The sequence below is a fragment of the Equus asinus genome, chromosome 3 (assembly GCF_041296235.1).
Source record: "Equus asinus isolate D_3611 breed Donkey chromosome 3, EquAss-T2T_v2, whole genome shotgun sequence".
Classification (NCBI taxonomy): domain Eukaryota; kingdom Metazoa; phylum Chordata; class Mammalia; order Perissodactyla; family Equidae; genus Equus; species Equus asinus.
The window spans coordinates 94,864,683-94,877,754 of record NC_091792.1 but is presented as its reverse complement, the minus strand read 5'-3'; the positions used below and the strand labels follow the sequence as shown (position 1 = coordinate 94,877,754).

Genomic DNA, 13,072 nt, shown 5'->3' with positions numbered 1-13,072 from the left:
AATTTATCAGTCCTGTCCAGTGTTTATATGTACATACAAAGCGGGGATAATTAGAACACCAAGTTAAATAATACCACAAGAATTTGGTATTATTAAAGGCTAATTTAGAACTACTTCAAGAATAGCCATGTCATTGGAAGAAAATAAAGAGCTACCCTATAAGAACGTAATGCATGACAAATAATGAGGAGGGAAATTATATATATATTTTTAATAAATGATTTTGAGGAAACTGGTTGTTTGGAAGCAAAATCAATTTATATCCATTCCTAGTGTCGTGTTTGCACTTATTTTAACTATTCTTGAGCAATATAATAGGGTGAATGTCTGCACAAGAAAAGAAAGAATAAACTGTTGTCTAGCAATTTAAATTTATAATAAGATATTTGGTTTTATGTATCTTCCTCCATGTCTGAGGACAGCAAGTTTTAAAAATTGCAGTGAAGTAGCCAGAGAAAATAATTTAGTCAAAGTTTCTTGGTTTGGTTAAGAACAGTGGTGTTTTCACTATACTATTTTCTTAGTAATTTTGAATTACTGGTTATTTATTAATTGATGAAATTAATGTAACCTTTATACGATAAACTTCAGTCCCGTATTCTCTCATACTTTATAATTGTTAGCTTCTGCTAACAATAATTATGTGTACTTTGGAAAAGTAAAACCTTACTGTAGTGCTTGTCTAAATGTTCAAATCAGCATCTTCTTTCTTTTCCCTTCTCTCTTTTTATTATGGTCATACAGAAATTATAATCTCATTGATTTCGAAAACTTTGTCGTTTTCTAATGGCTTTGCAAAGTCTTTTATTTGGATCAGTTATGACCATCTAACTTTGAAAATACAGAGCAGAATGTGATTGCAAACACATTTTGGCATTCTGTCTCTGACCTTTCTGATACATAACTTAAATATGTACTTTTTTCATTCAGTGTTTCATAACTCTTGCTTTGTTCTTCAGGCTGCCTACGTGTTATCCAAGTACCAGTACTTTGTCTGCCCAGTGGAATACCGAAGCGATGTCAACTCCTTTGTTACAGAATGTGAACCCTCGGAACTTTTCCGGCTTCAGAGTTATTCACTTCCTCCCTTTCTAAAGGCAGTGTTGAGACGGGTAAGATAAACATGGTTAGGGACCGTCTATCCCAAAGATTGAGCTTCATTTAAAAGTAGGATTAGGATTTTTACGAGAAATTGATTTCTGCTGAATTTTTAACTCTATGATACAGAAGTGGTTTCACTGTCTGCTAGGCATCAATAATATATTCTGTCCCCTTGTGATTTCTCTTTCTTGAACGTAAAATGAATATTACTATCACAAACCAGTTGTCTTTTAGGAATTTACTTACCTAATGGTTTGAATTCTGATGGTAATTTATCTTGTATTTGTTTTGAAAACATTTTTCAATATTCCTTAGTTTTCTACAAATCAAATCGGTTACAGTGAGTTTCACATGTGACTGGTATGAATTGACTCAATTTAAAGCTTAATTAAAATTCACCAGCTCAAAGATTCCTTGATGTTTAGGGGACCTTTACTAGTACAGAAAGCTGCTGCTTCTGAAAATCAGTTTTCCTTCCAACCTCACTTCCGCCTTTTAAAGGCAACACTGAGGGCTCCCACTGGAGGATGTTGGCATGCTCTCCAGTAGAAACTTGCTGATCTTTGCCATCAGGACTGCTGGGTGGGTGGTTAAAGTGGGGAATCAAATAATTATGTGTGTGTGCGCAGACATGCACATGTTTATCTGAAACATTTTATTTTCAACGAAAGTCCATAATTTTTGAGAAACACGTTAGCCAACAAATTATTTCTCTTCTTGAGTGCTCAATACATGGATTCCAAGAGGTTTTTTCAACGTCCAAGCCATCTGTTTTCTGCTATAAAACTTTCTGATACTGCCAGTCTTTGATAAGAGGCAAGGCCATTTCCTTGAGAACAGGTCCAAAGATTGGTGGTCTCGATGATCTTTCTTAAACCACACCCGTTACGCGCGTCTACAATTTGTAGTTTGTTTATTTAAGGTGGAGCAAGAACTAAGAATTTACAAAATAATTTGCAGAATTCTCTCCAGTCTTTATGATCTCCTCTCTGAATCTTTTATAATCATCTTGTTGATGCTCATTTTGGTAGTCTTTTTTAAGCAACTTATTTTCATGTGTTTCCACAGCATTTAATTTAGTTTCAAGAGAAAGACCACTTTCCTCTCATTTTGTCATATAAAATTAAAGTGAAATAAAATAGAGAATTAAAATACATTATATAATTACAAAAACAAAGGGCTACAGGTAAAAAACAAATTGAGAAATTAACTCAACTGATTCTTGGTAAGCCGACAACTTGTGTTGTAGAAGTTTCTAGATGAACTACAAAGTAGCCTCTCAGCTCCAAGATTTTAGTGTGCCAGATGCTGTCAATATGTTTATAGAGGGATTGGAGAGTGCTGGGTAAGTAGAGGACGGTAATGAGAGTTTACAATATACTTTTCCCGTGATCCTGACAGTTTGTGAAATTAACCAAAAATGTGGTATATGCTTTGACTTACTATTTGTATCATGATTCTTAGTTTAGATGGCATGCTTGAATACAATTTTAATGCAGTTAGCCCCAATCCAACCCTCACCCCCTTTTTTTTCCTTTTTAGGAAACAGTGAGCCTGTATCCTTTCCAGATACACAGCATTGCTCTTTCAACGTTTGCATCTTTGATTGGCCCATTTGGAGGCTTCTTTGCCAGTGGATTCAAAAGAGCTTTCAAAATCAAGGTGTGTGTTTAGATTCTTTGTTGCATTGTTGGAGAATATAATTAGAGAATGTAATGTGGTTGGAATTTGGTTCTCTACTGGTTTTGCACATTAAGCCCCCAGGCAAACCTTTTTATATCCTGTTTGTTTCAGTCTCACAGAAATGCTTCCTAGCTGATTTGAGGGTATTCTTTCTTGTTAGGTTTTGGTCATGCCACGTTAATACATTTTGAAGTGTCACATCAGCCTCTTTTATAGAAATGGCATGTGTTACCTAATGTTGGGACAAACACAGCATCTTGGTCCTTTAAGTGCTCATCCAAGAATCCAGCCATGAATTGTCTGAAGTTTAGTGTCTTGCTATAGTCTCACATGAGGGGACGTGCAAGAGAGCCTTTGAATATGTAACCATCCCTTCTATTAGGTCAGGGGTCAGCAAACTTTTTCTGTAAAGGGCCAAATTATATGGTTATTAATCATATCGCAACTACTCAACTCTGAACTCTGCCATTGTAATCTGGAAACCCTGCGGACAGTACGGTCATGCACTGCTTTATGATGTTTTGGTCAGTGAAGGACCCATTATACGACGGTGGTCCCATAAGATTAGTACCATATAGCCTAGGTTTGTAGTAGGCTAAACTGTCTAGGTTTGCATAAGTAGATTCTATGATGTTTGCATGATGATGAAGTCGCCTGATGTCATATTTCTAAGAATGTATCCCTGTCGTTAAGCGATGGCATGACTGTATGTCAATGAATGGGCATGACTGGGTTTTAATAAAACTTTATTTAAAAAAACAGGCAGCGGGCTGGATTTGGTCTGTGGGACATAATTTGTTGATCTCCATTCCAGATACTTAAAATTATCACTATGTTTTATTTAATTAGATTCTTATAAAGCAACATATCTTTGCCCTATTACCTCAGCTCTCCTCAGATGGCTCCACTAAGTTAAGATTGAATGTTGTGCCATTAGGAGTTAGAGAGTGGCTACTGAAGGTGGGGTGGTCAGGGCAGGCCTCTATGAGGAGGTGGCATTTGAACAGGGTCTGAGAAAAGGAGGAGAAGTAGTCCTGCAGAGAAATCTAAGTGCAAAGGAGTGGAGGCGCTTAACTTGTTCCAAGGGGAGCAAGAACAGTGTGGCTGTGGTGGAGTAGGTCAGACTGCAGAGGTTGCTGGGGCCAGATCACATAGTACCCCAGCAGCCAATTAATTAATTAATTAACTCTGAGCGCTTGCAATGGGGAAGAGACTATGTGAGGTGGAATGCAATATACAAAAGTGTATAGGATGTCATCCCAGTTGTCAAGATGCTCACCACCTAACGGGGATGATACACATCCACGAAGAACCACCAGAACAGCCGTGAGTGACAAGTGTCCTGTCCAGGCTGCAAATAGCAGAGCAGAATTGAGTAACCCTGGCTCTCCTGTGCTCTGGTTAGCAGGAAGAGAAGGAAGGAAATGCGTTGGCAAAAATTAACGAAACGCTGTTTCAATACTTGTTTTAAAGAGAGAAATGTATATTTAGAATGGTATTTTCTTTAATGGTCTCGAATCCAAGGTTTCTTGCTGAATGGAGAGATATTTTTGCATATCTGAAATGAAGGTGTAATTGCTGTTTCATTTTAGATGTTTTTAGGTTGCCTGAGTAAACTAGACGAGCAGTTAGTCTTTTCCATTTCCTGAGCGCTCAGACATGTGGATATATCTGTACAGAGTCGATTTGCAGAGGCTTGCTAACCATTCCCTCAAGTAGACCATTCAGTGGACTAAGGAGTCCCAAATGAACTACCAGTTTTATTTTATTTTTAACTTAAAATAACACTTAAAAAAAGAAGAGGAGGAAATATTTATCATAATAGTAAAATATTTATTTATGAGTAATAACTATTAGGATAAACATGAATTAGAACCAGTTGTACATCTGTCAAAAACACATTCAAATAGCCCCCCAAATCATCTCTGGTTAAACAGAAAAGTAGGCTCTAAAAATATTAGATTAGTAATGGCCAATAGCACTTTTGATTTAGAAAAAGTGTTATTAACTAAAAAATGTTAGTGTTAGATTTCATTAATATTTAACTAGTGTTATTTGAATGCTGCTGATCAATTCAGTAATCATTCTAACGTGGCCGCATAATTGTGGTTCTAATCTGTTGGACATGTTCAGATAAGTTTGTATTTAGTGGGAAAATCCACTAGTAAAGGATTTTCCTTGGAGTCCATGATGCTGAAGAGACATTTACAGATAGTTTTATAGCAGATGAGTTTTTGAAAATTTCCTAATATCTTTCTTTGTTTCTGAAGGATTTTGCAAACACCATTCCTGGACACGGTGGGATAATGGACAGATTTGATTGTCAGTATTTGATGGCAACTTTTGTGCATGTGTACATCACAAGTTTTATAAGGTACTTTTAGATTTTTAAGAAATGTTTTATTCGATGATTTCTTTGAGTTCTCATTTCCATAGGTATTAGTTTGAAGGAGTTACTTTTTCTGTCAATGGTAATCTATAGTATCAAAAGGGAACGGAGGCCCCTGGAGTTGTCATACTGTAGCCCTGAGCAGTATGGTTAAATTATAATTATTTTACATACATTTGAACAACTTAAAAAAACAATATATGTCATGGTCTTCAACAGGGCTGAGTTAAAATCCAGTCAACGTGGCTGATACTGGATTTGGGACACCAGGAGGTTTAATTTCTTAAGTGTGGGCACTGCAGGGCTAGTGAATGCTAAGAGTTAAAAAGGAGGACATAATAATTCATGCAGTCTGCCAGTTATTGCTTGAGTGCCTGTTATGTGTCGGGGAATGTTCTGGGCACGGATATAGCAGAGAACAAAACAAAGCAAGTCCCTCCCTCAGAGCTGACGTTCTTATCAGGGAGTTGGAGGGATAAAGGGCAGAAGGGGACGATAAACAAATAAATACAGCTTGTTAGGTGGTTGTAAGTGCCAGGGAGAAAACTAAAGCAGGCTAGGGGACTACGGTTGTGTGGCGGGTGGAGAGGTGGGGTGGGGTAGGTATCGGGCTGTGGCTATTTTATATAGAGTAGTTTATTCTTATTATTAAACCTTAATGTTTTGGATATGTCCTAAAATGCCAGTTTGGGGTGTGAGAGCTAACCACATCAACCACCTGTTAACTGTATTTTCCATGGTCTCTACTGGTACCTGAGCCATAGAAAACATGTATTTCCTCCATAGAGTTATTTGGAGTGAAACTCATATTTATAGATCCCTAATACACATTTTAAATATATACTCATAGCAGTCTGAGAATTTTTGTATTAATTTTTATTTTTGTTGAGAAGTCTTATTAGGAGTTTATCTACTTCATTAATCTTTCCAAAGGATCAAATTCTGGCTTTGTTAACTTTATTGTATATTTGTGTTCTATTTTATTGATGTTCACTCTCATCTTTCATTCCTTCATCTTTATTTAGGTTCCACTTGCTGTTCTTTTTTCAGGTGTCTCGAGATAAAGCTTAGGTTATTGACTTTTTAGCCTTCTTATCTAATACATTCATCTAAGACTATAAATTTCCTCAAGTACTACTTTACTATCATCTTACGTGTTATATTTTTATTTTCATTATTCAGTTACAAATATTTTCTGATTTCCAGTATTATATCTTTCTTGACACGTGGATTATTTAGAAGTATATTGGATAGTTTCCAAACAAATGGAGGTGTTCTCATTCTCCTTCCTTTATTGATTTTTGTCTTAATTCCACTACGGTCAGACAACATATTCTCTATTATTTCAAGATTTGTTATTTGCTAAGACATCCTTTATGCCCCCGCGTATTGTCTACTCAGGCACTGTTCCACATGCACATGAAACGCACGTGCATTCGCAGTTTCTGGAGGTAGTGTTGTCTGTATCAGTTAGGTGAAGTTTAGCTGAATCCTCTGTACTGATTTTTTGGTTTGTTTTTTCCATCCACTCATTTTATCAGTTGTGAAGAGAGCTTTGTCAAAATCTCCCACCATGATGATAAATTTACGTATTCCTGTTTTTAGTTCTGTCAGTGTTTGCTTTCTGTATTTTGAAGTTATATTAGGTATGTACATGTTTAGGGCTGTTGTATCTCCCTGTTGAATCACTCCCAATGCCATTTTATCATGTCCGTCTTTATATACTACTTGCCTAAAGCCTGTTTCTTGGGTATTAGAATAGCTACGTCAGCTGCCTTTTGGGTAGTGTCTACATAGTATCTTTGTCTGTCCTTTCATTTTTTGCATTCCTTTATCCTTATATTTAAAGTGTGTTTATCTTTTCTCTTCTAACAAGCATTTAGCTGGATTTTGTTGGTTTTTATAACCTAGTTGACAATCTTTGAGTGTTTTTTTTTTTTTTAAAGATTGGCACCTGAGCTAACAACTGTTGCCAGTCTTTTTTTTTCCTGCTTTTTCTCCCCAAATCCCCCAGTACATAGCTGTATATTTTAGTTGTGGGTTCTTCTAGTTGTGGCATGTGGGACACTGCCTCAGCGTGGCCTGACGAGCAGTGCCATGTCTGCGACCAGGATCCGAACTAGCAAAACCGTGGGCCGCCGAAGCAGAGTGTGCGAACTTAACCACTCGGCCACAGGGCCAGCCCCAGTCTTTGTCTTTTTAATTGGAGTATTTGATGCATTTGTATATGATTTATTTACTAATATATTTGAGTATTAGTGGCTAAATCTTTACATATCTGTATTTTCAGAAGATGGCAGCTTTTAGGGCATTAACTCATCCTTTTTTTCTTGCTTTCTTTTTCGATCTGCTGTTCTCTCAGTAGAGGGAAGAATGCTGAGCCACGTTGTCCACTATTCAAAAGCAAATATTTAGACTATTAGAAATACAGCGCTCATGCCAGTTTGCAACTAGCTGGGAGCACCCGCAGACACAGTTTTGCATTTAGCTGAACTTGCTAGAATAGCCTTCCTTTTCTCTGTGGGCCCCTACTCTGGGTTTATGTTATGAAGTTGCTCAGTCTTTTGAAGAGATGTAAGACAAGCTGTGTCCTGAGTAGACTGTGGCTACGAGAGACATATGGCCGCAGTGTTTTTGGCAAATGAGTTGAGCCACGTGCGTGAAGGTGACCCGTGGGATGTCTAATCTGTGCTATTATGGCATCTTTTAAATCCAAGATTTTCATTGTGCTATCACTATATAATAGCAGACACTTCTTTGTTGCTGGGTTTTCTACTTCTTATAATTCCATTTGAACTGCACAGTCCTCATTGTAACTCATAAATTTAATTATCATGTAAATGTTTTTCTCAGAATTCTGTGCCATTCTCCATATAGTACTTAGGTCTTGCTTTTCCTGTTGGATTTTGCCGATTGCTCTCCACAAAAAGTACCACTTTGCTTTTCCTATTCAAGTAGACTGTAGAAATTGCAAAGAACAATGACACGTATATGTTAAAATCTGAATTAGGTTCCCTCTGAATTTGACAGAATAGCACTTTAGAAGTGGAAATAGAGAAACACAGGGGATCTTCAGTTTATAAATGGGTTGAGTTCTAGAATCCAAGGGGCAGGAAATTGCCATCCCCTGACTGTAACAGTGTCACAGAAGGCAAAAGTATGAGGGTGGGAGTCCTGGTCAGGACCTTTTCCGACTCAGAGAGCCCTTTACGGTGCAAGGAGAAGGCCTGGAGCGGGGACCCTGGGGGAGCCTTCCCAGAGGGGCCGCTCCCGGCTGTGGCCGTCTGTGTTGGAGAGTGGAGTGAGTGCATCGTACCCCTGCCCAGTGATTACTTAGACTCCACCTGGGCTCATTTCCTGCCCCCCGGGACTGCTGGGGAGGTGAGTGAGGAGGGCAGGGCTCTCCTCCTGCCCATCTTCCGTTCAACTAGAGCAGATCTGCTTTCATTTTGTTTCCTATATTGGGCTTTACCTAAGACTTTGTTTGAACAAAGGCACTGGCACCCATTGTAGATCCTGGGTAAGTGCTTCGGTGCCAGGCTCAGGGCCTTTGTGTCCTGTCTCTTGAACATTCATAGCTCCCTAGGGGTATTTCTTAAAATCATACCTTCCGTTATCTGAAGCTTCTTTGAAGCTAAAAGTTTAAATTATATTTTCACGTCCTCTTAGTCCATCCACATGCACCAGGAATTTTGCTGCTTTCCCTAAAGGATGGTTTCCGTGTCTTGTCCAATCTCAGGATTCGTTACCTATCCCCACCTCTAACTCAGGTTGCCCTTTTGAGAATTTTTGTAGAACTTAGATCTGCACCCCCTAAATTGCCTCGTGTTGTTCCTGGGTTCTGTGTTTGTACCTTCTTCCCACATCTAGACTGTACGCCTCTCAGTGCAGAATAGTTCTGGGGTTTTTCTCCCCTTGACAGTAATGTTGGGCGTTAAGATGAGTTCTGATCAAAAGCTGTTTCAGTTCTATGAAGATTGCTGCTCTGTACTTAAATGCATGGTTTATTTTAAATTGCGAGTATTATGCTTCCTTTGACTCTGTTACCATAGCATGGACTTTGTCTTTTCTGCTCTGTTATCAGGGGTCCAAATCCCAGCAAAGTACTACAGCAATTGTTGGTGCTTCAGCCAGAGCAGCAGTTAAATATATATAAAACCCTGAAGAGCCATCTCATCGAGAAAGGAATCCTACAGCCCACCTTGAAGGTATAGCTGGACCCAGAGAGGGCAGGACTGACAAGAAGGAATTCCACAGAAAAGCACTGACAGATGAAATTTTGTAATTGTACAGAAAAATGGTTAAAAATGCAATAGATTGAAGTTTTACAGACATGAATGTTTCTTCTCTGAAATTACTGTGAATATTTAACAAACACTTGATCTAAGTTATGAAATAAGTAGCAAATTGCCAGCAAAATATCCTGTACTTTTTCTAAAGTGTATATTCTGGTGTTAACTTCCTTCCCCTCACTGGCTAGGTTTCCTAATTTAAGAGACTTGTGTTGTAAAGAGTCAAACACTATAAAACGAGTAAATCGAGGATGTCTTCAGATTGCACCTGGCAGCGTGCCCCTTGCACAAATATTTACTTTTGCACTTGGAGCTGCTCTTAATTTTAGCAAAATGTTTTATGTACGGCAAAATAGGAAGTTGGTAGTTGTCCCGCACTTCCTCTTCTTTCAGTCTGAAGAATTTTCTGAAGGGCTGAGTTGGATCTCTCCAGAAAAAAATAAAAGAAGATTGTCCACTTTTCAAAGAAATAAGTAATCATTTTCCAGGGAAAAACATCCCACTTTTAGGTAGGTTTGAAATTCAGGAGAGGGAGGCTGAAATGTCTAAGTTATTGGCCTGCTAGAAAGAGCAGACATCAAACTCGACTTCTGATAAAATTATTTGGAAAAACATGACCTTGCAAAAACTCTTCCAGAGAAATAAAGGAGAGTTCTGCCGTGAAGAACACAGTGTCCGCGCCTCCACAGATGACCTCAGCCCACAGCAGTAGCTCAGGAGGCAGCGTAAGACAGTAACACTTGGCGCGGGCTGCCTTTTGGTCGAGTTCTCTGCTTTTCCTTGTTTCCCTAAGTTCTGTAGCCCCGAGCGCATAAGATCAGCATCTAGGGTAGTGAGTGGGGGTAGTGGCTGAAGGAGAGCAGAGGGTGCTCGGCCGGGCCTCTGGGTGCCTCCCTGCTGGTGCCCTGTGCAGCCCACTGGTCGCTCCCCTGGGAAGGAGGAGGATCTGCTTGGAGACCAGCCCCAGACCAAGTGCACGGGAGCGGCTAATCTTTGTCTCATTCTTCTTTCACATCATGTTATAAAATCTGAGGAGAGCAGCTGATTATTTGTTTTTCTTCCAAGAATGAAAATCAAGCAGAAGTGATCCCCACCAAGAACAAAAAGCACACAAATGCCAAACCTTTCCTTTGGTGGACTGGACACTAACCAGATGAGAATAAATTTCTTATCAGTGAATGTAAATAAGCTACTGTTGCTGTGGGCTCTCCACAACCATATTTATTGTAATGAACAGTCAGCACGAAACCTTCGAAAATTGTCTAGTGCTCCTTGGCTAAATGTTCAGAGAGGAGAAATAGATATATTTTAAAGAATGTTTTGCTAATGGAAAGAGTACATATTTTTGTTTAAATTAGAAACAAATTTTAATTATTTTTTATTTCCGTTCCACTACTAGTCCCTACAATAAAAGATTGTAGATACGCCTGGGTTCCACGGACGTAATCTGTAACTAGCAGCTTCCTCGTGTGTACCACACGGTCATAGTAGATACAGTTGAACTCAGTACCGAGAGTCTGATTTCGGGGTTTGGCATGCATTTAGTCAGTTCATCACCGCTGGATGTGTTCCGTCAGCATTATTTCACACTATTCCAAAAAACCCCTTATTGGCATATTACAGGCGGGAATGATCACTTTTAAAATCAGGCTACCTAACAAGTTAATTTTCAGCATCTCTCATTTTTATTTGGCTCCTTAAAAGCTCCAAATGTTGATCATAAAAGAATTTAGCATACCAAAGTTTAAAAGATAGAATGAAAATTTTGTGATAGGAACTTACTTTGAAAACTTGGAGATTTCCACAGTAAGAACCCCTTGGAGACACAGTTGCCTCTGCATTTTTCCCTGAAGTGATGGGTGAGGCGCTGCAGTACAGAATTATGAGAGCATTACTGATCCATGTATTATAAAATCAACATTATTATAAACAAAATATGAAGCTCGGAATATTTGGGGTCACAGTAAAAGCGTTCCTCAAATAGACTTTTAGAGTTGGGTGTACATTATTCTGTATGTAAAAAAAGTAAATTCTTAATTTTGACAGAACTCTAAGGACTAACCTTTTTAGTGTACTTTTATAGCATGTATATTAAAATAGAATATATTTTAGCAAAAGATTGCCATAAAACCCTGACTTTGATCATTTTTATATTTGCACTGTGAAGAGAGCTTAAATTTCAGTGTAGCAGCGTGGTGGCAGGAAAATGAAAGACTAGGAATTTCCTTCACAGTCGTGGCTCATTGTTCCCGCATTGCTCTTTTGGGAGGTACTCTAATGGATTCATTGCTTGACTTTTTAACCTGTGGGTTGCAAATGTTTCCTCAGTACTTTTCCCTTGAGGTGGTGTGTATACATTTACTGTCTGAGAATAAAAAGACCGCGCACACACACACACACACACACACACACCCTAGTTTTTTTCATTTTTAGTATCTCTTCATTTGTACTTTGGTTTGAAGAAAGATACTATCACCTTGTTCAGTGAAAAAGAACAAGCAGAAACAGTGTATATGTATACTGTATATGGGCGGGAGATAGCATATGCTATGTGTCAGTCACTTCTTTGAATCTTTTACTGAAATTGAGATAGGAAAATAAAACTGAAACAAATCACATTTTGACTTTGTTGTGCCATTTTCTCATTGGAGAAGAAACATTGATTCATTCAACCAGTGTTTACAAAATAATGACAGACATACATAAGTACTGTATATTGTGTGTATTCCATCACCATCACCAACACCTGCAGTGACATCCTCAGGGCTGGGGATAAATAAATCTGCTGATGACTGAACGTGTGTGTTTGTTGAGAGGCGATGTGCTCTTAGTAGAAAGAGTACTGAGTTTCTCTGGCACTTTCCACAATTTATAATTACACATTTATTTTTGTCTATCTCTGATCCAGTCCCCACTAGAGCTTTGAGCTATGTGGAACTAAATGGCATTTGTTTTGATGGGCCATTGTGTTCCCAGTGTGTGGCTCGATGCTGGCACCCCACAGGCCCTCAAGCTTCTGAATAAATGAGTGGATTGGAGTCTGAAGACTGAGCTGTGCACTGTGTCTCTTGGACAGGCCCTCCCCACCCACCTCGGCTTTCATTTTACGTGGTTCTAAGATGGGCTTCGTGACTCCTAGTTCCTAGGGTGTTGCCCATCTCCAGTGGGAAGTGACAGGTTGGTGGGACTGAACAGAAAGGTCCCCACACCTTTGGCCACATCTGATCTAGGTGGTGGTAACCTAAGTATTCCTTGAATGGTAGACAGCCCATCAGTTCACTTCAGCAAACCTGGAACGTCTGCCAGACACCCAGCACTGTGCTTTGTTTTAGCACGAAGAAAACATTAGAACTAGTAGATCTCTGCCTAGCCACAGAGACAGATGGAGACAGAGGTCAGTGCCATACGAGGTGGATGTTGACCAGGGCGATGTCACACGTGTAAACCAGGTTCGGGGAAGACAGGAGACTACCATTCAGACCACTGCAGAGGAGCTGTCTGTCGTGCGGGTGATCCACAGCCAGATCTCCCTGCCCGCTCCTGACACTAAGAAGTTTAAAATTCACTCCTTGAGGAGGGGCTCTATTGGGAATCTATGTAGTAGATG

At 39.1% G+C, this 13,072-nt stretch overlaps 1 protein-coding gene across 1 annotated transcript in view; it reads left to right on the top strand.

Moving 5' to 3' along the window:
- CDS1 (CDP-diacylglycerol synthase 1) overlaps window positions 1-12,083 on the top strand; it is a 61,383-nt gene extending 49,300 nt beyond the window's left edge. The window contains exons 10-13 of the mRNA XM_014854129.3: window positions 960-1,112; window positions 2,644-2,763; window positions 5,055-5,158; window positions 9,258-12,083. Coding sequence (XP_014709615.1) covers window positions 960-1,112; window positions 2,644-2,763; window positions 5,055-5,158; window positions 9,258-9,387 — 507 coding nt within the window. The 3' untranslated portion in view covers window positions 9,388-12,083. The remainder of the gene's footprint in view (window positions 1-959; window positions 1,113-2,643; window positions 2,764-5,054; window positions 5,159-9,257) is intronic.
- The last annotated feature ends 989 nt before the right edge of the window (window positions 12,084-13,072 follow it).